Genomic DNA, 24,615 nt, shown 5'->3' with positions numbered 1-24,615 from the left:
CATCTGAATAGACCAGTAACAAAGACTGAAATTGAGGCAGCAATTAATAGCCTACCAACCAAAAGGAGGTTGTACCAAAAGGTAAAAAGAGGAGCTGGTACCATTCCTTCTGAAACAATTCCAAACAATAGAAAAAGAGAGACTCCTCCCTAATTCATTTTATGAGGCCAGCATCATCCTGATACCAAAACCTGGGAGAAGCACAACTAAAAAAGAAAATTGCAGGCCAATATCTTTGATGAACATCCAAACAAAAATTCTCAATAAAATACTGGCAAACCAAATCCAACAGCACATCTAAAAGCTTATCTGTCATGATCGTCAGCTTCAGCCCTGGGATGCAAGGCTGGTTCAACATATGCAAATCAATAAACGTAATCCATCACATAAACAGAACCAAAGACAAAAACCACATGATCATCTCAATAGATGCAGAGAAGGCCTCTGACAAAATTCAACAGCCCTTTATGCTAAAAACTCTCAGTAAACTAGGTATTGATGGAACGTATCTCAAAATAATAAGAACTCTTATGACAAACCCACAGCCAATATCATACTGAATGGGCAAAAACTAGAACCATTCCCTTTGAAAACTGGCACAAGACAAGGATGCCCTCTCTCACTACTCCTATTCAACATAGTATTGAAAGTTCTGGCCAGGGCAATCAGGCAAGAAAAAGAAATAAAGGGTATTCAATTAGGAAAAGAGGAAGTCAAATTGTCTCTATTTTCAGATGACATAATTGTATAAGACCCCATCATCTCAGTCCAACATCTCCTTAAGCTGATAAGCAACTTCAGCAAAGTCTCAGGATACAAAATCAATGTGCAAAAATCACAAGAATTCCTATACACTAATAACAGACAAACAGAGAGCCAAATCATAAGTGAACTCCCATTCACAATTCCTACAGAGAGAATAAAATACCTAGGAATACAACTAACAAGGGATGTGAAGGACCTCTTCAAGGAGAACTACAACCCACTACTCAAGGAAATAAGAGAATACACAAATATATGGAAAAACATTCTATGCTCATAGTTAGGAAGAATCAATATCATGAAAATGGCCATACTGTCCAAAGTAATTTACAGATTCAATGCTATCCCCCACTATCCCCCATCAAGCTACCATTGACTTTCTTCACAGATTGGAAAAAACCACCTTAAATTTCATATGAGAGCAAAAAAGAGCCCACATAGCTAAGACAATCCTAAGGGGAAAAACAAACAAACAAACAAAAAAAACCAAACACGAACCAAAAAACAAAGCTGGAGGCATCACGCTACCTGACTTCAAACTATACTACAATGCTCCAGTAATCAAAACAGCATGGTAATGGTACCAAAACAGAGATATAGACCAACGGAAGAGAACAGAGGCCTCAGAAATAATGCCACATATCTACAGCCATCTGATCTTTGACAAAGCTGACAAAAACAAGAAATGGGGAAAGGTTTCTCAATTTAATAAATGGTGTTGGGAAAATTGGCTAGCCATATGCAGAAAGCTGAAACTGGATCCCTTCTTTACATCTTATACAAAAATCAACTCTAGACAGATTAAAGATTTAAACCTAAGACCTAAAACCATAAAAACCCTAAAAGAAAACCTAGGCAATACAATTCAGGATACAGGCATGGGCAAGGACTTCATGACTTCATGATAGCATTAGGAGAAATACCTAATGTAGGTGATGGGGTGATGAATGCAGTCAACCACCATGGCATGTGTATAACTATGTAACAAACTGGCATGTTCTGCACATGTACCCTAGAACTTAAAGTACAAAAAAAAGTAATTTAAAATGTTCAAGACATTCAGTACAGGTCTGTGACTCCATATTGCTGTTTAGTTGGCTTTCTATTATAGGATATAAAAACTAACCCCCAATCTATGGAATGTTAACCTGACACCTAAGATAGTCAAAGCCTTCCATAGTTCAATATTCCACCCTATTTTCTGGCTGTAACTAAAAATAACCAGTGAATGATTTCACCTGTTTTAAAAAAGCCATTTACACTTAAAAAATAGGATGAGGTGATATTCCCTCATTCTTAAAAATGTTTCTAGAGCTACTAAAAATTTGCATACAAAATAGTTGACAAAAATATTCCTCTGGATTGTACAAGAAGGGAGACAGGAACCACTGATAAGACATGGTATATGATATCAATCAGACTTAGCTTCTTTCTCTTCATCTTCATTGGAGGCTGAACTCTCCTTGGTTTTAGTTTCTCCATTTTATGCAGGCAAATCTTTACTTTCATGGTTAGCCACTTCAGTCTGTTTTCCCTTTGCTCCTCCTTTCCCTTTTGTTTGAACGTTTCTGTCTGAGGATATATCCTTTTCTGTTGCCTTTTCTGGCTTAGTTTCCACTTTTACAAGGGCAGGTTTAGCTGACAAGTGCACAGATCTCCTCTCTTGGGCTCTTCTTTTGCTGCCCCTTCAGTGGAACTGACCTTCCTCTTGGCATCCGGGCAGCAGGGAGGGTGTATGTCAAGTGCCTGCAGCCTGCAGCACATTGAGACCCTTACCGAAGGTGGGCTGCTTGGCTGCTGCCACTCCTCTTGCCACCGGAGCTGCTCAGGTGATTTTCTTAATGGCATCTGGGAACTTGTCTGCTGCCTCTTGGTTGGCAGAAGCTGCTTTTCCTATTATCTTGACTTTTAAAATCCAAACCTTTCTAACATTATCAAACCATCCTTTGCTGACATTAAATTCTCCAGCTTTAGATCCTGCACCTTACTTTTGCTTTAAGTTGTCCCATAATGACATTTTTGTTGAATTATATTAGTCTACAGGTATGCCTTTCTTATTGTAGTCCTGCACCCACATAAAAGCTGCATTTTTAATATCAGATAAATAGATATTTTGCAAAAAGTGTAAAGTTTTGGTGTCTGCTGACATACCTGCAATGTATATTTATATTTGTAATATAATATACCACATCTGAAGCCATCCTCATAGAGTTAAACAAGAATTCTGGACAGAAATTTGGTTAATTATTAATCAGGCAGCACTTTGAGCCACTTCCTTGTAACTGAAAGTTACTTAGCACTAGATACTGACCATTTGCATCCCCACTATTCTTGTATATAGGATTTTTGACATCAGAATCATAAGGCTTTTAAGAGTTGCCTAAGCAGATTCTCAGTTCCAGCAGAACAGCTGACACCAACCAGTTTGAAGACCCCCACAAAGTAATCAATTCAGCATGAGAATATAGTTTCTTCATCTCCCTATACTATGAATTTGCTCTGCACTTGTCAACCAATCAATGCTCTTCATACTTTGGCCCCCTCCAAAACCCTTAAAAATCACTAGTCTCAAACTGCTCAGAGACACAGACTTGAGTTTTCTTTCTGTTTCCTCATTTGGCAGCCCTATGATTAAACCTCTTTCTCTGTTGCAACCCAGTGTCTCAGCATATTGACATGCTGTGTGCACTGGGCATCAAACTTATTATGGTTAAAAATCCTCAAATATGATTGCTTCTCTAGGTTTGAGTAAGTAAAAGAGGACTTCCAATTTTATTCTTATACTTCCATGTTGTTGTAATGTTTAAAATATACATGTCTTACATTTGTAATTAAAAATTAAGTTAAAAACAATCTCTTTTGTAAAACTCCTCTTTCTTATTTATATACATATCAATACACAAATACATACAGACCTATGATTTTTCTTTAATGGAAATGAGATCAATTGTATTATAAATATTGCTTCATAACCTATTTTTTAACTTAAAAATATACATTTACCTTGTTTCTCTCGAAAGGCTACACTATATTCCATTGTTTGTATGTATCAATGTTTATGTAACCAATTGTCTACTGATGGACGGATTTCTATTTCATTGTTAAAAATAATGCTATAATAAATATACCAATATACACATCATTTTTCTTTTTTAAGTAAGTGTCTTAAAGTGAACTGCTGGGTCAAACGGTATATAAATTTTAAGTTTTTATACATATAAAATTTCCTTAACTTACATAGCTACTGTATGTATACTTATATAAAAATGCTAACTTTCCAACATTCTCACTAATGTTCAATATTATTAACCTGTTAACTCTTTCCCAACTTGATAAGACACACTTCTACATAAGAGAAAATATTTTTTGTTGAGGTAATTTTCCTTTCTTCTTTTTGCTTTCTTTCCTTTTCTCCCTCCTCCCTTTGTCATCCTGTTTCTCTACCTTTAAAAGGAATTATATCATACAACTTACAGAATAACTTTTTCCTTCTGAACTGAAATGGTATCTTTAGCTATACTAAATTATTATATATACATAGGTGTCTTTTAAATAATGAACATCTCAGACACACCGAGAAAACTTTTTTCTAAAGGAAAACGATAAGTCAAGATGAAACAATTTCAGGTTTATATGAGAAAGTTTATACATAATCATTCTGGCTTCCCTAAACAGTAAAGCTGAGGAAAATGAGAACTGTATTCTGAACCACTGGGAAGAATTATTGAGAGTATTAGTAAACATAATCCAGTGAAAGTCTCTAACACACTGACCAGAACACAATAGGAGTTCAGGGCACTTTTTAAAATACAGTAAAGAATAGGGAGACACAGCAACAATGATAGGGAAAGAGAATTAAGAGGCAATCAAGAAGTTTGTATCAGCTTCAAAAAACAAATTCGGCACATTTGTTGCACACTTATGTAGGGCAATGAAACACCAAGGTAACCACATTTTTTTTTTCATAAAAGAAATGGAAGCAAATCCAATCCAAGTCATTCTCCAGCCCATGATAGAACCATGAACACCTGGGGAAACCTGTGTTATATATGAGATTAACTTCAGAGATAGAAAGTGATACTTTTAGTTAGCTATGTAAGGCTTTTATTAATTTTTAGGACTTGCTCAAATTTTCACATTTAGGAAATACAGTGCAATCTTAGAGACAAACACTCTTTTTACTTTTATTTTCCATTTCCATCTTGTGTCAGGAAACTAATGTTATACTACCATATAGAGATATCAGCTGAAGCTGTATCCATGGGGAAACAGATTATCTATGCTTTAAACGTGTAAGCGTACTCTACACAAAAATACATCTTTAAATTAAGCCACAGACTTTTAAATAGAAATTCTGAATCATTTGATAACTTCACTAAGAAATGAGTCTGTAGTCTATCCCAATCTCAGTAATGCAACATACGGCTCAGACATCACAACAGTCAATGACTTACTTGCATCTTTCTTCTTGTTTTCAAGATGATCCAACAGTCGTCTTATCTCAGCATCATACTCCACCCATTCTGGGACAATTCTGGCAGCAGCTTTTAGTTTGGGTTCTTTTGTTTTGGGATTATTACACTAAAAGTTTAAGCAAATTTTGTTAAGGAAAGACCATGCTCCTGGAAATGTTAAGGATAATGCTGTGTCATTAGGGCAAACAAAATACATTTTACAGAAAGCAGGGTCCTACTAAGTACTGGAAGTTTAAGTGAGACAGGATCAAGTGAAATGACATATCACAACTTATGTAACTAGTAATTAATTGCTTAATACAAATACCTCAATCAGAAATTTAAATAAAAATTGTTGAAAGACATTCTGATGGCTCACAAGAAGTTTGTAAAAAAAGAAATTACATAAATGTTTTGACAAAAGATCTAATTACATTACCACTATGAAAACTACAGAGCAGACTAGTGTGCTTTATAGGCACAAGAGAATATACTATATTATAGAGTATAGTATCCTATACTAATAGTAGGACCTATACATATCACATAATTTGTTTTATGTGTAGGGTGTATGTGTATCTTAATTTATTCATCTGCAAAGAAATTAAAATCTCTAAGGTTCCATCAATATACAATCAGCTTAAACTACTGAGTACTACTACAGAATTTCTTGGGAAATTAAAGTTAAAAGGCAAAAATTACAGAAGGTTGATAAGAATCTGACACATGATGTATCTAAAGGTATAGCTGATAGGATCTGCTGATATATTGGATTTGAGCTGTGAATAGAGAGAGGCCTCAAGGAAAGACAAAGCCACCAGTACCTTCGGCTTGAGCAATATAAAGAATGGAGTTGTCGTTTAATGAGACAGAAGACAATGGGAGCTGTATAAACTTCATCAAGTTATAAAAAAAGCCCATTTGCTATTTACAAAGCGTTAAGGCAGGAAGCAACTTGAAGATCACTTCTGGTGACATTTTTTCCACTTGCTTTCCTCTTATTGCTTAGGGGAAAGCTGTTAGTCATGAGCCATGAGCCTGTTGTCTTAATCCTTTCCTCACCAAATATTTTCAGTTGATTCCTTATGGATTTCTTTTCCATAGTGACATATTCCTGAGGTAAGTGGAAAACACAATTTTCTTTGCAGAAGTTAACTTTATAATAAGGCAATGTCTTCTATACAGTGAAGATAATGGAACTAATTTCTTTTTTTAATTATGTCAAACTATTAAAAAATAAAAATACTATGTTTTCTTTAGCTTTTTGTACTACAATGTTTCCTGCGTGTGTGTGCGTGCGTGCGTGCATGCAGGCTATAAGCTTTATTAGTGGTTCTTAACTGGGTAATCATACCCCACAGGGGAACTTTGGCAAGGTCTGGAGAAAGTCTGTGACGGCTGGGGAGTGGTGGGGTGCTACTTCCATCTAGTGGACAGAGACCAGAATGCTGCTAAATACCTCACAATGCACAGAACAACCCCCATAACAAAGAATTCTCCACCCCTCAATGCCAATAGTGCTGAGGCTGAAAAACTCTGGTTGGAATGAAAAGTTGAGAGATTATAATGACATTCATAAACATTTCATTCCCACCTTCAATATTATTAATCAAGCTCTTTTCCTCTGTTAGGCCATTTCCTTGGGAATTTTCTGCACTCTTTTCTCCCCCATGAAGAATGGCATATTCTCTCATTCTACTTTTAGTGTTTCTACAAGAGAGACAGGCTGAACACCGACATGGGTGCCACTACTCCTTTTCCTGGGTAGTGCTATTGCTAGGAAGTAGCTGTCCATCCAGGAACGACATTTCTCAGCTCCAGTTACAGCTAGATATGGCCATGTGACCAGCTCCCACCAATGGGCTATGCCTTTAGGATTCAAGCTGTGTCCTGCACACTTTTTCCCCATTCCCTCCAGATCGGCACTATCCAATAGAAATATGACAAAAACCACGTATGTAATTTGCTGGGTTTTTTTTTTTTTTTCACTAGAAAAATACTAAATTTTTCTAGTAGCTATGTATAAAAATGTAAAAGGAAGAGGTGAAATAAATTTCAATGCCATATTTTATTTAACCCAACATATCCAAAATACTAAGTCAACATGTCATCAATACAAATATTAGTAACGCGATATGTTATTTTCATTGTACTGAGTCTTCAAAATCTGGTGTGTACATTATACCTTACAGCACATCTCAATTCAGACTAGCAACATGTTAAGGGCTCAACAGCGACATGTGGCAAGTAACTGCTGCACTGGACGGAGCAGTCACAGGTGGACAAAAGGTACTTCCTGAGACATGGCATGCAGGAGGGCTACTCTCTGATGGAGATATACCCACTTAGGTCTGTCACTGGAATGAGTATGAAGCCACTACATTTTGGGGGTTTTGGTAGCTCATGTTAACCTAAGTACTAAAGATCCCAAAATGACCTATATCACTACTGTTTGAATCACAACAGAACGCTAACAACATATTAATAGTTATATTCAATAATGTTCTTGGCCTCTCTTTATGCTTTATGGAATTCTCTTACCTCTGAAAAAATGCCACTGTATTTGTTTATGCTATATTCTACCACCTATGATTGCATTCTAACATGCTGGCATGCTACTTTTAAAACATGTGTTTCTACACATACTTGAAAAAGTTCCTCTATTTTGTTTTCCTGCCCTTTTTTGTTCAAAATTATATGAATTCTAACATTTTAATAGCTTATTCTTCATGAAGCTCTTGTAAACAAATTTCTGCACTTAGCACATTAAAAACAATATGGTAGCAAAAACTTATTATACCTATCAAAGACAATATAGTGTTGGACTATAAGATCTAAACGAACAACAAATAGTTTGAAATATTTTATGTTTAGGAGAGTTAAACTGCACAGAATAAACCTCTTTAAATGAGAATCTAAGAAAAATAATCTCTTAAAAATGAGAAAAAAAGCATTATGATATAATTTAAGTAGACAAAACTGTCTTGGTTGCTTTTATTTGGGGGAAAATATTGGCAGGAGAACTCGATGACATGTCAAGATGACAGCTAATCCATGAACATTTTCAGCTAGCTCTTAGCCTTTTTCTTTCTTTTCTCTTTTCTTTTTCTTTTTTTGACAGAATTTTGCTCTGTCACCCAGGCTGGAGTGCAGTGGCACAATCTCAGCTCACTGCAACATCCGCCTCCCAGATTCAAGTGATTCTCCTGCCTCAGCCTCCCGAGTAGCTGGGATTACAGGCACCTGCCACCATGTCTGGCTAATTTTTTGTACTTTTAGTATAGATGGGGTTTCACCATGTTTGCCAGGCTGGTCTCAAACTCCTGACCTCAGGTGATCCGCTCGCCTCGGCCTCCCAAAGTGCTGGGATTACAGGCGTGACCCAACATGCCTGGTCCTCTCAGCCTTTCTTTCAAAAGTTCTCTTGCAGAAAAGAGTTAACACAGAAAGCTTAAAATTGCTTTTCTTAGAAAGCTGTGCTTGTAAGGTTGGCTCTTCACTGGCATCTGGGAACACAGGGTTCAGGATGGTTCCCACCATTCCTTTGGAAGAGTAACCCACTGTGCCTAAACGATCTGTGCAAACGTGTTTATGTTAAACACCTGCTTTCCTTCTGAGTGCTGAAAATTTTGGTGTGGCTCAGGCAGACAGCGCTTATGTGGTCACCAGCCCCCTATACAACCCCTGAGCACTGGGGTTTCTAATAAATGTCCTTAGTAGGCAACACTTCACACAGCTGTGGAATCTGTTATTGCTTGAGGAATGAAGCTTGTCCCGTGTGACGTCACAGGGAAAGGACTCTTGGAATCTTGCACCTGATTTCCTCTTTGCCCCACGTGCCTTTTCCTTTTGCTGACTTTGCTTTATATCCTTTCACTGTGATAAGTCATAGCCATGAATATGATTATATTGTGCATCTTATGAATCTTCTTCGTGAACCATCAAACCTCAGGGTGGTCTTTGGGGCCCCCCAAATAGCCCTATGCTTGCCAATCTAAGTAAATGTGTAATAGACTGAGCAGCAGAAACAGTGAAATAATTTGGGTGCCATTCCATTTGTAAAACAGAAATAAATTTTTTTTTTTTTTTTGAGATGGTGTCTCGCTCTGTAAGCCAGGCTGGAGTGCAATGGCGCGATCTCAGCTCACTGCAAACTCCGCCTCCCAGGTCCTGGTTCAAGCAATTCTCCTGCCTCAGCCTCCCAAGTAGCTGGGATTACAGGCATGAGCCACCATACTCAGCTAATTTTTTGTATTTTTTAGTAGAGAAGGGGTTTCACTATGTTGGCCAGTCTGGTCTTGAACTCCTGACCTTGTGATTTACCCACCTCGGCCTCCCAAAGTGCTGGGATTACATGGCACCTGGCCAAGAAAATATTTCTATTTAAACATTTCCATATCTGCTTACATACAAATGAAAACAAAGACACTCACCAGATCAATTGTTTTGGCTCTTTGTTTGGATTCATCATCACACCAGGTTTCACACCACAGCCAGTCTTGAGGAAGAGACTTAATGGCAACTTGGTAAATCATATTATTGGGGAGATCCTACAGGAAAATGTGATTTAATCATACAGGTATAAAATTCAGATTCAGAGGAAAAGGAGCTAAATGAAGTAAGACATCATTTAGACTGTAAACAGATCATAAAAACATAGCAAATCCGAGATTTCACTATACTTTTAAGCTTAAAATACCTACGGTGATCCAATCATCTTGTGCCATAAATGAATCCATGAACTGGAATATACCTACATCTCCCCTAGACTCTACCCCTAGGAACAAGGATGAAGAGGGAGGTACAAAAACTTACCATTCAATAATTCCCACAATGGGCAGCCTCACTACCTCTATCTGCCTCTATTGCTCACACTATGCCTTCAATTACTGTTTATGTCGGTCACCACCGCACTCTCTGGATTCTGAGGTGAACTTTCACCTCCCCATTGGAAACAATGATCCATGAATATTTTCACATTTCTGTATGCCCAGAGCTCTCTTAAGTAAAGATAGCATTGGAATATAAGATCTAAATGAACAACAAATAGTTTGAAATATTTTATGTTTAGGAGAGTTAAATTGCACAGAATAGTTAAACCATCTGGGTTAATGGGTGTCTAACTGGCCAACCGGTCTAGTAAGTTAAGAGACCTCTGGGAAGAATCAGACAAATCCTCCCTGGAGAGATTTGTTTATATTCCAGTGGTAGAGTCCTTCCCTTCTTCTCTCCAGAGAAGATCTGTTTATATTCAAGAGCAAAGGCACATTCCTTTCTCTCCAAGAGTATGCAGGGTACTTGTGATGGTTGTCCTACATGAGCTCCAAGATTCACAATTTTAAGGTTCTTCTCTCAACATTCCTATTAAACATCATACTGGAAGTCCTGGCAAATGCAGTAAGACAAGAAAAGGAAAAGGTATATAGATTGGGAAGGGAAAAAAAAACCTGTTTGTGGTAACAGGATTGTTTATGCAGAAAATCCCAATAATCAAGGGAAAAAACTTCTGAAATTGAAAAGCAATTTTAGCAATGTTACAATATACAAAATTAAAATACAAAAGTGAACTGTTTTGCTATATACCAGCAGTGAACAAACATACCATTTACATTGGTGCCAAAAAAGAGAAAGACTTAAGTATAAATCTAATAAAACATGTTCCTCAACATAATGAAAACTACAAAATTCTGAGGAAAGCAATCAAAGAACACTGAAATACATGAAGAGACATTCTATGTTCACAGGAAGATTACATAGTCAAGATACCAATTCTTCCCAGATTTATCTATAGACTTAACATAATCCCAATCAAAGCACTACCAAGTTATTTTGTGGAGACTGACCAACTGATTCTAAAGTTTAGGGAAAAAGGAAAAGATCCAGAATATACAGCACAATACTGAAGAAGAATAAAGTCAGAGGGCTAACACTACCAGACTTGAAGTCTAACTATAAAGTTACAGTAATCAAGACACTGTGCTATTGGCAAAAGAAATACGTCAACGGAACAGAATAAAGAGCCTAGAAATAAGAAAATTACCTGTACTTTCTGCTTTTTTTTTTTTTTTTTTTGGTAAACGTAAGACTGCTCTAAAAAAATAAAGTACATTAATCAAAGAAAGAACCTTAACTGTTCCTTCTGACACCCTTAGTTCCATGGAATCCTTTCCTTAAATAACCTGGCCTATCATATTATCTAAGCTACTAACTAAATGGTTATGTACTAGACCAAGTCTTTTATATTATCAATTTCATGGTCCCATTCTCTGACCACCTCTTCATTTTTGGCACACTCCATTGAGTCCTCAGATATCAATATCCTTTGACTTCTTGGAACCTCCAATCAACTAATTCCACAACTATTTCATTGTCCCTCATCCCTTGATGTATTCATTCCCAAATAGTTACTCTTTTGAATATACTCCCAACTGTCTTACTCTTCTCTCACTTAGTGGTACTTTCTTAACAAAGTCATAGTCCTGATTAAATCTCAATATTTGCACTTGTTCTCACGGAATTCAATATGGCTGAGTTCCATGAGTACAGGACACACACACACACTCCACACTGTTTTTTTCATTTTAACGTTATGAACAAAAATCTTAGGGGAACCTTAATTCTCTCAATTATATACATGGTTCTACTCTGTTGCCACTTAGTTGATTTTTAGCTGATTATTTCACATACTGTCCTCATATCCTCCCCTAACCCCCATGTATCTAATAATCTACTTTCTGTCTCTATGAGTTTATCTAGTCTGGATATATCATAAAAGTAAACTTACATATTACGAGGTTTTTGTGTCTGGCTTCTGTCACTTAGCACAATGTTTTCAAGGTCCATCAAGTTGTGACATGTATTGGGACTTCAATGCTTTTTACAGCCAAATAATATTCCATTGTATGAATTTACAATATTTGGGGTATTCATTTGTCAACTAATGGGCATTTGGGTTGTTTCCACTTTCCAGCTGTTATAAACAATGCTTCTATAAACATTTGTATACGTTTTTGTTTGGACATATGTTTTCAGTTCTCTTGGGTATATATCTAGGAGTGGAACTGCTGAGTCATGCCTTAACTCTGTTTAATATCTTGATGACCTGCCAAACTGTTTTTAAACTTGGTACAGTATTCTACATTCCAAATAGGAGTGTATCATGGTTCCGTTTTCTCCATATCCTCATCCACTCTTGTTATTGTCAATCTTTTAATTACAGCCATCACAGTATGAAGTGGTATCTCATTGTAGTTTTGATTTGCTATTCCTGATGACCAATGGCACTGAGCATCTTTTCATGTGTTTTTTGGACATTGGTGTATCACAGAAAATATATAAGTGGCTAACACATACAATGTCTATTTACATAGACATATTTCATATATAAATGTCTACTCAAATAGACATACTAAACTCTCTAAATAAACATATTTAAATCTCTATTTAAAGACTTAAATGTAAAACCAAATCATAAAAACCCTAGAAGAAAATCTAGGCAATACCATTTAGGACACAGGCATGGGCAAAGACTTCATGATAAAAATACCAAAATCACTTGCAACAAAAGCCAAAATTGACAAATGGGATCTAAATAAACTAAAGAGCTTCTGCACACTAAAAGAAACTATCATCAGAGTGAATAGACAACCTACAGAACAGGAGAAAATTTTTGCAATCAACCTATCTGACAAAGGGCTAATATCCAGAATTTACAAGGAACTTAAACAAATTTATAAGGAAAAAAAAACAACCCCATCAAAAAGTGGGTGAAGGATATGAACAGATACTTCTCAAAATAAGACATTTATGTGGCCAACAAACATACGAAAAAAAGCTTATCATCACTGGTCACTAGTGAAATGCAAATCAAAACCACAATGAGATACCATCTCATGCCAGTTAGAATGGTGATCATGAAAAAGTCTGGAAACAGCAGATGCTGGCAAGGATGTGGAGAAATAGGAACACTTTTAAACTGTTAGTGAGAGTGTACATTAGTTCAATCATTTGGAAGGCAGTGTTGCAAATTCCTCAAGGATCTAGAACCAGAAATACCATTTGATCCAGCAATCCCACTACTGGGTATACACCCAAAGGATTATAAATCATTCTACTATAAAGACACATGCACATGTATGTTTCCTGCAGTCCTACTTACAAGAGCAAAGACCAGGAACCAACCCAAATGCTCATCAATGACAGACTGGATAAAGAAAATGTGGCACATATATACCATGTAATACTATGCAGCCATAAAAAAGGATGAGTTCATGTCCTTTGCAGGGACATGGATGAAGCTGGAAACCATAATCCTCAGCAAACTAACACAGGAACAGAAAACAAACCACATCACATTCTCAGTCATAAATGGGAGTTGAACAATGAGAACACATGGATGCAGGGAGAGGAACATCACACACTGGGGCCTGTTGGGGGTGGGAGGAAGGGGAGGGCGAGCATTAGGACAAATACCTAATGCATGAGGGACGGGCTTAAAACCTAGATGACAGGTTGATAGGTGCAGCACATCACCATGGCACATGTATACCTATGTAAAAAACCTACACATTCAGCACATGTATCCCAGAACTTAAAAGTGAAATTTTAAAAATAATAAACATGGAAAATAGAAATAAGCATACTTAAGTGTCTATTTTAAACCTTTGGCCACTTTGTAAACTGGTTATTTTCCTTTGCTATTGAGTTATGAGAGTTCTTGAGAGCTTATTTGGAGGTTCTGGCAAGGGAGTACAGCTACTCGTATATCCTTGACCTTGGTCCTCCTCTATTGGGGATGGTCATCCTTTTCAACAAGGCATGCAGTTTCTGGAGGGACACACATGGAGCAGTGAGAGGAAAGGGACACTTGCCTAGCCAGCCAGATCAGCCAAATCAACCCTGGTGATCAATGGGGTGACAGATGCTGCAGCTAGATTGCCCTCACATCCTAAAGGAGAGTTCTTTATATGTTCTGGATACTAGTATCTTGTCAGAAACAGGACTTGGAAATATTTTGTCCCATTCTATAATTTGTCTTTTCCCTCGATTGCATTCTTTAATGCATATAAGTCTTTAATTTTGATGCTATCTTTTTCTTTCATTGCTTGTGCTTTTGGTTTTATATGTATAAAAACATTGCCTAATCCAAAGCCATAAAGATTTACACCTATGTTCACTTCTAAGACTTTTATGATTTTATTCCTTTGTCTTTTTTATTGCATTTTAGGTTTTGGGGTACATGTGAAGAACATGCAAGATTGTTGCATAGGTGCATACGTGGCAGTGTGATTTGCTGCCTTCCTCCCCTTCATCTATATGTGGCATTTCTCCCCATGCTATCTCTCCCCAACTCCCCACCCTCCACTGTCCCTCCCCTATTTCCCCACAACAGACCCCAGTGTATAGTGCTCCCCTCCCTGTGTCCATCTGTTCTCATTGTTCAACACCCGCCCATGAGTGAGAACATGTGGTGTTTGATTTTCTGTTCTTGTGTCAGTTTTCTGAGAACGATGGTTTCCAGGTTCATCCATGTCCCTACAAAGGACACGAACTCATCGTTTTTGATGGCTGCATAATATTCCATGGTGTATATGTGCCACATTTTCCCTGTCGAGTCTATCATCGATGGGCATTTGGGTTGATTCCAGGTCTTTGCTATTGTAAACTGTGCTGCAATGAACATTCGTGTGCATGTGTCCTTATAGTAGAACGATTTATAATCCTTTGGATATATACCCAGTAATGGGATTGCTGGGTCAAATGGAATTTCTATTTCTAGGTCCTTGAGGAATCGCCACACTGTCTTTCACAATGGTTGAACTAATTTACACTCCCACCAACAGTGTAAAAGTGTTCCTATTTCTCCACATCCTCTCCAACATCTGTTGTCTCCAGATTTTTTAATGATCGCCATTCTAACTGGTGTGAGATGGTATCTCAATGTAGTTTTGATTTGCATTTCTCTAATGACCAGTGATGATGAACATTTTTTCATATGTTTGTTGGCCTCATGTATGTCTTCTTTTGTAAAGTATCTGTTCATATCCTTCGCCCACTTTTGAATGGGCTTGTTTTTTTCTTGTAAATCTGTTAGTTCGTTGTAAATTCTGGATATCAGCCCTTTGTCAGATGGGTAAGCTGCAAAAATTTTTTCCCATTCTGTTGGTTGCCGATTCACTCTATTGACTGTTTCTTTTGCCGTGCAGAAGCTGTGAAGTTTGATTAGGTCCCATTTGTCTATTTTGACTTTTGTTGCCAATGCTTTTGGTGTTTTGGTCATGAAGTCCTTGCCTACACCTATGTCCTGAATGGTTTTGCCTAGGTTTTCTTCTAGGGTTTTTATGATGTTAGGTCTTATGTTTAAGTCTTTAATCCATCTGGAGCTAATTTTAGTGTAAGGTGTTAGGAAGGGGTCCAGTTTCTGCTTTCTGCATATGGCTAGCCAGTTTTTCCAACACCACTTATTAAACAGGGAATCCTTTCGTCATTGCTTGTTTTTGTCAGGTTTGTCAAAGATCGGATGGTTGTAGATATGTTGTGTTGCCTCCAACACCTCTGTTCTGTTCCATTGGTCTATATCTCTGTTTTGGCACCAGTACCATGCTGTTTTGATTACTGTAGCCTTGTAGTATAGTTTGATGTCTGGTAGTGTGATGCTTCACGCTTTGTTCTTTTTGCTTAGAATTGACTTGGCTATGTGGGCTCTCTTTTGGTTCCATATGAAGTTTAAGGTGGTTTTTCCCAGTTCTGTAAAGAAGGTAATTGGTAGCTTGATGGGGATAGCATTGAATCTGTAAATTACTTTGGGCAGTATGGCCATTTTCCCGATATTGTTTCTTCCTAACTATGAACATGGAATGTTTCTCCATCTGTTTGTGTCCTCTCTTATTTAGTTGAGCAGTGGTTTGTAGTTCTCCTTGAAGAGGTCCTTTATGTTCCTTGTTAGTTGTATTCCTAGGTATTTTATTCTCTTTGTAGCAGTTGTGAACGGCAGGTCATTCTTGATTTGGCTCTCTTTAAGTCTGTTACTGGTGTATAGGAATGCTTGTGATTTTTGCACATTGATTTTGTATCCTGAGACTTTGCTGAAGTTGCTTATCAGTTTCAGGAGATTTTGGACTGAGACGATGGGGTCTTCTAGATATACAATCATGTCGTCGGCAAATAGAGACAATCTGACTTCCTCCTTTCCTATTTGAATACCCTTTATTTCTTTTTCTTGCCTGATAGCTCTGGCTAGAACTTCCAGTACTATATTGAATAGGAGTGGTGAGAGAGGGCATCCTTGTCTAGTGCCAGATTTCAAAGGGAATGCTTCCAGTTTTTGCCCATTCAGTATGATGTTGGCTGTTGGTTTGTCATAAATAGCTTTTATTATTTTGAGATATGTTCCGTCAATACCTAGTTTATTGAGGGTTTTTAGCATAAAGTGCCGTTGAATTTTGTCAAAGGCCTTCTCTGCATCAATTGAGATAATCATGAGGTTTTTGTCTTTGGTTCTGTTTATGTGGTGAATTACATTTATAGACTTGTGTACGTTGAACCAGCCTTGCATCCCCAGGATGAATCCTACTTGATCATGGTGGATAAGCTTTTTGATGTGCTGTTGCAATCGGCTTGCCAGTATTTTATTGAAGATTTTTGCATCTATGTTCATCATGGATATTGGCCTGTAGTTTTCTTTTCTTGTTGAGTCTCTGCTGGGTTTTGGTATCAGGACGATGTTGGTCTCATAAAATGATTTGGGAAGGATTCCCTCCTTTTGGATTATTTGGAATAGTTTCAGAAGGAATGGTACCAGTTCCTCTTTGTATGTCTGGTAGAATTCGGCTGTGAACCCATCTGGACCTGGGCTTTTTTTGGATGGTAGGCTCTTAATTGCTGCCTCAACTTCAGACCTTGTTATTGGTCTATTCAGGGTTTTGACTTCTTCCTGGTTTAGGCTTGGGAGGAGGCAACTGTCCAGGAATTTATCCATTTCTTCCAAGTTTTCTAGTTTATGTGCATAGAGTTGCTTGTAATAATCTCTGATGATGGCTTGAATTTTTGTGGAATCTGTGGTGATATCCCCTTTATCATTTTTTATTGCATCTATTTGGTTATTCTCTCTTTTCTTTTTTATTAATCTGGCTAGTGGTCTGTCTATTTTGTTGATCTTTTCAAAAAACCAGCTCCTGGATTTATTGATTTTTTGAAGGGTTTTTCGTGTCTCTGTCTCCTTCAGTTCTGCTCTGATCTTAGTTATTTCTTGTCTTCTGCTAGGTTTTGAGTTTTTTTAATCTTGCTCCTCTAGCTCTTTCAATTTTGACAATAGGGTGTCAATTTTGAATCTCTCCTTTCTTCTCATATGGGCACTTACTGCTATATATTTTCCTCTAGAGACTGCTTTAAACGTGTCCCAGAGATTCTGGTATGTGGTGTCTTCATTCTCGTTGGTTTCAAAGAACATCTTTATTTCTGCCTTCGTTTCATTGTTTATCCAGTCAACATTCAAGAGAAAGTTGTTCAGTTTCCGTGAAGCTGTGCGGTTCTGGGTTGGCTTCTGAATTCTGAGTTCTAACTTGATTGCACTGTGGTCTGAGAGACTGTTTGTTATGGTTTCTGTTCTTTTGCATTTGCTGAGGAGTGATTTACTTCCAATTATGTGGTCAATTTTAGAGTAGGTGTGATGTGGTACTGAGAAGAATATATATTCTGTGGATTCGGGATGGAGAGTTCTGTAAATGTCTATTAGGTTTGCTTGTTCCAGGTCCGAGTTCAAGTCCTGGATATCCTTCTTAATTTTCTGTCTCGTTGATCTGTCTAATATTGACAATGGGGTGTTGAGGTCTCCCACTATTATTGTGTGGGACTCTAAGTCTCTTTGTAAGTCATTAAGAACTTGTCTTATGTATCTGGGTGCTCCTATATTAGGTGCATATATATTTAGGATCGTTAGCTCTTCTTGTTGCATTGATCCTTTTACCATTATGTAATGTCCTTCTTTGTCTCTTTTGATCTTTGTTGCTTTAAAGTCTATTTTATCAGAGATGAGAATTGCAACTCCTGCTTTTTTTTTGCTCTCCATTTTCTTGGTAAATCTTCCTCCATCCCTTTATTTTGAGCTTTGTGTATCCTTACATGTGAGATAGGTTTCCTGGATACAGCACACCGATGGGTTTTGGCTTTTTATCCAATTTGCCAGTCTGTGTCTTTTGATTGGAGCATTTAGTCCATTTTGATTGGAGCATTTAGTCCAAATGGACTAATATTAATTTAGGGTTAATATTGTTATGTGTCAATAACCTAAATATTGTTATGTGTGAATAACCTAAATATTAATTTAGGGTTAGTATTGTTATGTGTGAATTTGATACTGCCATTCTGATGCTAGCCAGCTGTTTTGCCTGGTGGTTGATGCAGATTCTTCACTGTGTTGATGCTCTTTACCATTTGGTATGTTTTTGGAGTGGCTGGTACTGGTTGTTCTTTTCTATGTGTAGTGCCTCTTGCAGGAGCTCTTGTAAAGCAGGTCTGGTGGTGATGAAATCTCTGAGTACTTGCTTGTTCACAAAAGATTTTATTATTCCTTCACTTATGAAGCTTAATTTGGCTGGATATGAAATTCTGGGTTGGAAGTTCCTTTCTTTAAGCATGTCGAATATTGGCCCCCACTCTCTTCTGGCTTGTAGGGTTTCTGTCGAGAGATCTGCTGTGAGTCTGATGGGCTTCCCTTTGTGGGTAACCCGACCTTTCTCTCTGGCTGCCCTTTGCATTTTCTCCTTCATTTCAACCCTGGTGAATCTGACGATTATGTGCCTTGGGGTTGCTCTTCTTGAGGAATATCTTTGTGGTGTTCTCTGTATTTCCTGGACTTCAATATTGGCCTGCCTTGCTAGGTTGGGGAAGTTTTCCTGGATAATATCCTGAAGAGTATTTTCCAGCTTGGATGTATTCTCTTCGTCACATTCAGGTACACCTATCAAACGTAGATTAGGTCTTTTCACATAGTCCCATATTTCTTGTTGACTTTGTTCATTCCTTTTTACCCTGTTTTCTCTAATCTTGCCTTCTCATTTTATTTCATTGAGTTGATCTTCGACCTCTGATATCCTTTCTTCTGCTTGGTCAATTCGGCTGTTGAAACTTGTGCATGCTTCACGAAGTTCTCGTGTTGTGTTTTTCAGCTCCATCAATTCACTCATATTCCTCTCTAAGTTGTCCATTCTCGTTAGCATTTTGTCAAATCTTTTTTCAACATTCTTAGTTTCTTTGCATTTGGTTAGAACATGTTCTTTTAGCTCACCGAAGTTTCTTATTACCCACTTTCTGAAGGCTGATTCTGTCATTTCATCACACTCTTTCTCCATCCAGTCTTGTTCCCTTGCTGGTGAGGAGTTGTGATCCCTTGTAGGAGGAGAGATTTTCTGGTTTTGGGTGTTTTCATCCTTTTTGTGCTGGTTTCTTCCCACCTTTGTGGATTTATCCTCCTGTCGACTTTGTAGTTGTTGACTTTCTGATTGGGTCTCTGAGTGGATGCCCCATTTGTTGATGATGAAGTTATTTCTGATTCTTAGTTTTCCTTTTAACAGTCTGGCCCCTCTGCTGTAGGACTGCTGAGGTCCACTCCAGGCCCTGCTTGCCTGAGGATCACTTGCAGCAGCTGCCAAACAGTAAAGGTTGTTCCCAGTTTCTTCTTCTGCTTTGTCCCAGAAGGGTACCTGCCAGATGCCAGTCTGAGCTCTCCTTTATGAGGTGACTCTTTGGATATATGGGGGTCAGGGAGCTGCTTGAGGAAATAGTCTGTCCTTTATAGTAGCTCAAGTGCTGAGCTGTGAGCTCTGTTGTTCATTCAGAGCTGCTGGACAGGTAAGTTTAAGTCTGCAGCAGCAAGAACACATAAACCCCTTTTTTTCCCCAGGTGTTCTGTCTCAGGGAGTTAGGGCTTTATGAGTTTCTGCTGTGCTGCTGCCTTTTTTTTTTCTTCAGGGCTGCCCTGCCCACAAGGAGGCAGCCTAGTCACTCTCAGCCTGCAAAGGCTTCGCTGAGCTGCTGTGGGCTCCGCCCAGCTGCCCTGTGAACTTCCCTGCAGTCCTGTTTATATGGGTGTAGTTAGAACTGCCTCAGCAATGGTGGCCCACCTCTGTAATGACAGACTCTCTCTGTAATGGCAGGTTGCCTTGGCAATGGCAGGCTGCCTCAGCTATGGGGGACTGCCTCCATAGTGGTGGAGTGACTCGGTAATGGCGGACACCCCTCCTCCACAGAGCTGGACCATCCCAGGTTCAGCTGTGCTTGCTGTGAAACTCTCAACCCAGAGCATTTCCAATTGTTGTTTTTTTTGTTTTTGTGGGGGTGGGACCAGCTGGGTCTGATCACCTAGCTCCCTGCCTCAGAGCCTTTTGTTTTTTAGTTGAACGGTCGGCTCTCTCCCAGGTGTCCTGGTCGCCTGTTGAATATGCGCAGGGATCTGTGTGATTTCCCGTGCGGCAACCCACTGCGCCGGCTGAAACTGCGGCTCTGAGATTCGTGGCACTTTTTTTGCCTGGGAATCTCCTGGCCTGGCTCCCTGTTTCAGCTCCCCTTGCTGGCTAAGTGGGGACCCAGTCCTGTTTACTCTGCATTGGGAACCGCTGCTCTGGGGCACAGGCAAAACAGCCACGCTGGTGACCCGTGGGGCTCCTCCGCCTTGGAATCTCCTGGTCTGTGGGCAATAAAAATCCATCTGGAAATGCGGCGTCCACTTACCCTCTGCACTTTCACTGGGAGCTGCAATCCTGAGCTGCTCCTAACTGGCCATCTTGGATCTTCCTATGATTTTATTTCTTGCATTTAAGTCTTTGATCCATTTTGAGTTAATTTTTATATATGATGTGAGGTAGGGGTCCAATTTCATTCTTTAAAAGTGAATTTCCTGTTGACTAGCACAGTTGTTAAAAAGACTATTCTCTTCCCATTAAATTATCTTGGAATGCTTTACAAAAACCAAATGACAGCAGATGCACAGGTTTATTTCTGAACTCTCAATTCTATTCTAGTGACCAATATGTGTAACCTTATGCCAGTACCACTACTGTGCATAAAGAATTTTACAAATATTTCTGTGAAACCATCACACACTTGACATAATTGAATATAGCCATCACCCTCAAGGTTCCCTGTGTCCTTTTGCAATTCTTCCCTCCTATCCTTCTTGTACCCACCCAATCCAGTCCCCAGGTTAGCATGAACTGCTTTTTTCACTTTGGATTAGTTTGCATTTTCTACAATTTTATATAAATAGGATTATATAATACATGTACTTTTGGTCTGACCTTTCATATAAGTTATATGTAAATATATATACTTTTGGTCTGGATCAACATTGTTATTTTTAGAATAATTGTCTGTGTATAAAAAATTCATTCCTTTATACTACTGAACAGTTTTACATTCTGTGAATATACCATATCTTTTTATCTATTATTCTCATGATAGATATTTCTAATAGGCAGTTTCTGCCATGGCTTCCAGTAACTCCTGACTTCTGGTATCCATTCTCTGGTGCAATTTCTTCTCCTCGTCTGGCTGGACCTAGTGACTACCTTCTATCAAACCATATGGCAAAAGTAATGGGATGTCAATTCTGAGATTAGACTATAACAGACTGTGACTTCCATTTTGTTGGCATCCTCTCTTTCTCTGATTCTTCTTTCTCATGTTTGCCCTTATGGATCAGGCCATCTGCCAGAAACTGATGACTGTCTATAGTCAAAGCCAGCAAGGAAATTAGGCATTCAGTATAACAGCTCTTGAAGAATAAACCCTGCCCACAACCATGTGAATTTCTTTGCCTAGCAGTCAAATCTTTTGATTAGATGGCAGTTCCTGGGTTGACACAATAATTGCAGCCTTGAGAGAGACAATGATGCAGAACACCAAGCTAGGTCAGACTACAGAAACCGATACACATAAATTGTTATTTGAAACTGCTATGTTTTGGGTAAGCTGTTATGCAGCAACAAAGAACAAATACAGGTGTTTCTAGATTTTAGTTTTTATGAATAATGCTACTATAGATATTTATGTACAAGTCTTTGTGTGGCCATGTACTTTTATTTCTCTTGGGTAAATACCTTGAAGTATAATGATTGGTCATACGGCAGGTTTAAGTTAAACTGTACAAGAAATTGCCAAACAGCTTTTCAAAATGCTTAGCCATTTTACACTCATTTTCACAAGCAATGTATAAGAATTCTAGCAGCTGTATATCCTTTCAACACTTGGTATGGTGAGTCTTTTCAATGTTAACCATTCTAATTGGTGTGTCAAATTATTCACTGTAGTTTTAATTTGCATTTCCTTAATGACTAATGATGTTTAACATAATTTCATGTACTTATTGCCACTTGATCCTTTGGTGATGCATCAATCTGATTCTTTAACAAATCAGATTATTTATTTTCTTATTGAGTTTTAGGAGCTCTTTATATATTTAATTTTTTCTTATATGAATCATGCTTTTATAATATCATACTTAAAAAAATCTCTGCATAACCCAAGATCACAGAGATTTTCTCCTATCCTCTAGACGTTTTATATTGTACTTTTATGTCTATGATGTGTTTGGAATTAATTCTTACAGCATATATTAGGGTTTAGAGGTTTTTTATTGGCATAGGGATATTTAATTGCTCCAGCACTGTTTGTTGAAAAGACTATCCTTTCTCCACTGCATTATCTTTGTAGCTTTTTCTAAAGTCAATTGGCCATATACGTGGGTCTATTTCTGGATTCTTATTCTGATTCATGGATCAAATTGTCTTTACACCAATACCAACCTATTTTGGTTGGTATTGGTGTAAAGATAGACAATATAGTAGTTCTATATTATATCTTAAAACAAAGTGGTATAAGTCCTTTAACTTTGTTATTTTTCAAAGTTGTTTTGGCAATTTTAGGTCTATTGCATTCCATTTGAATTTTGGAATCAACTTTATTAATTTGTACAAGAAAGCCTACTGAATATAGAAAAGATGTAGAGTAATGTTTGTATTGAAATTGCACTAAATCTAGAGATCATTAACAATATTCAGTCTTCCAACCATGAACAAGGTATAGCTCTCTAAATATTCAGCTGATTTTTAATCTCTCTCAGCAGTTTTGTAGTTTTTAGTCTGTAAGTCTTAAATCTGACTGACCACTAAGTTGTTCATTTTTAAAATGCTATAAAAATAGATTACACTTAATTTCAATTTGCAATTGTTATTGCTAGTACATAGAAATAGAATTGGATTTTCATAGTATTTTGTAACTCACAGCTTTGCAAAATGTAGTTTTTCGTTCTACCTTTTTGGTAGATTACAGGAGGCTTTCTACCTAGATGATCACATTGATTGTCCCCCTTACTGCCCACAAAAACACCCAATTTTACTTATTCCTTGCCAATCTGGATGCCTTTTATTTTTATTTTTTGCCTTGCTGTACGAAGTATATGCATACAATACTGCATAGAAATGGTAAGAGTGGATATCCTTGCTGTGTTTCTGATCTTAGGGAGAAAGCATTCAGTCTTTGATTATTAAGTATTATGTTAGCTGTAGGTTTTTCATGGATGCCCTTTATCAGGATGAGGAAGTTCCCTTCCAGCTCTAGTGTGCTGAGAGTTTTAAATCAGGAATGGATATTGGAGTATATCAAATGCTGTTTTGCATCTATTTAGTTGATCACATACACATATATAGAGATATGTATTTTTTGGTCTCTTAGTATAGTGAGTTATATTGATTTTCTAATATTGAATCAACCTTGCACTCCTGGAATAAAGTTCATGTGGTCATGATTCATGATATAAGATCCTTTTTATATATTACTAAATTTGATTGCTTAAAACTTTGTTAACAATTTTTACAACCGTTCTTAAGGAATGCTTGTCTATAATTTTCCCTTCTTATAATATCTTCTTTTAGTCTTGATGTCAAGGGAATGTTGCCTCATAGAATGAGTTGAAAAGTATTCCCTTCTCTTCAATTTGTGGAAAACTGGTATTATTTCTTTTTTGAAGTTTGATAGAATTCACTACTGAAGTCATCTGGGCCTAGGGATTTTAACTACGAATTCCATTTCTTCAACTGATATAGGGTTATTCAGGTTACCTATTTCATTTTCTGACTTTTGGTGGTTTGTGCCTTTTAAGTCATTTGGCCATTTCATCAAAGTTGTTGGATGTATTACCATAAAGTTGATTCTAATAGTTCCTCGATTATTCTTTCAGTATCTGCAGAATCTGTGTGCTCTCATGTCTCACATTTCTAGATTGGTAATTTGTGTCTTTTACCCTTTTTTTCTGATCATTCTAGATAGAGATTTATCAGTTTTGTTGATTTTTCTCAAAGAACCAGCTTTGGTTTCGTTTTTAAAAATCTGCAAAAATGAATCATTT

General features: G+C 37.6%; 1 protein-coding gene and 1 pseudogene across 2 annotated transcripts in view; both read right to left on the bottom strand.

Annotated features, from left to right (window-relative positions):
• UGGT2 (UDP-glucose glycoprotein glucosyltransferase 2) overlaps nt 1-24,615 on the bottom strand; it is a 246,456-nt gene that overhangs the window by 5,543 nt on the left and 216,298 nt on the right. For both annotated transcript variants that reach the window (XM_012458621.2, XM_012458622.2), the window contains exons 37-38: nt 9,650-9,766; nt 5,217-5,343 (exon numbers count right to left, since the gene is read on the bottom strand). In XM_012458621.2, coding sequence (XP_012314044.1) covers nt 5,217-5,343; nt 9,650-9,766 — 244 coding nt within the window. The remainder of the gene's footprint in view (nt 1-5,216; nt 5,344-9,649; nt 9,767-24,615) is intronic.
• On the bottom strand, nt 2,058-4,280 carry LOC105721555 (non-histone chromosomal protein HMG-14-like; annotated as a pseudogene).

Source organism: Aotus nancymaae, unplaced genomic scaffold, assembly GCF_030222135.1.
Source record: "Aotus nancymaae isolate 86718 unplaced genomic scaffold, 86718_ANA_hifiasm-v0.15.2.pri h1tg000048l, whole genome shotgun sequence".
NCBI classification, from domain to species: domain Eukaryota; kingdom Metazoa; phylum Chordata; class Mammalia; order Primates; family Aotidae; genus Aotus; species Aotus nancymaae.
Note: the sequence above shows the minus strand (reverse complement) of the source record. Positions and strands in the feature narration are given on the sequence as shown.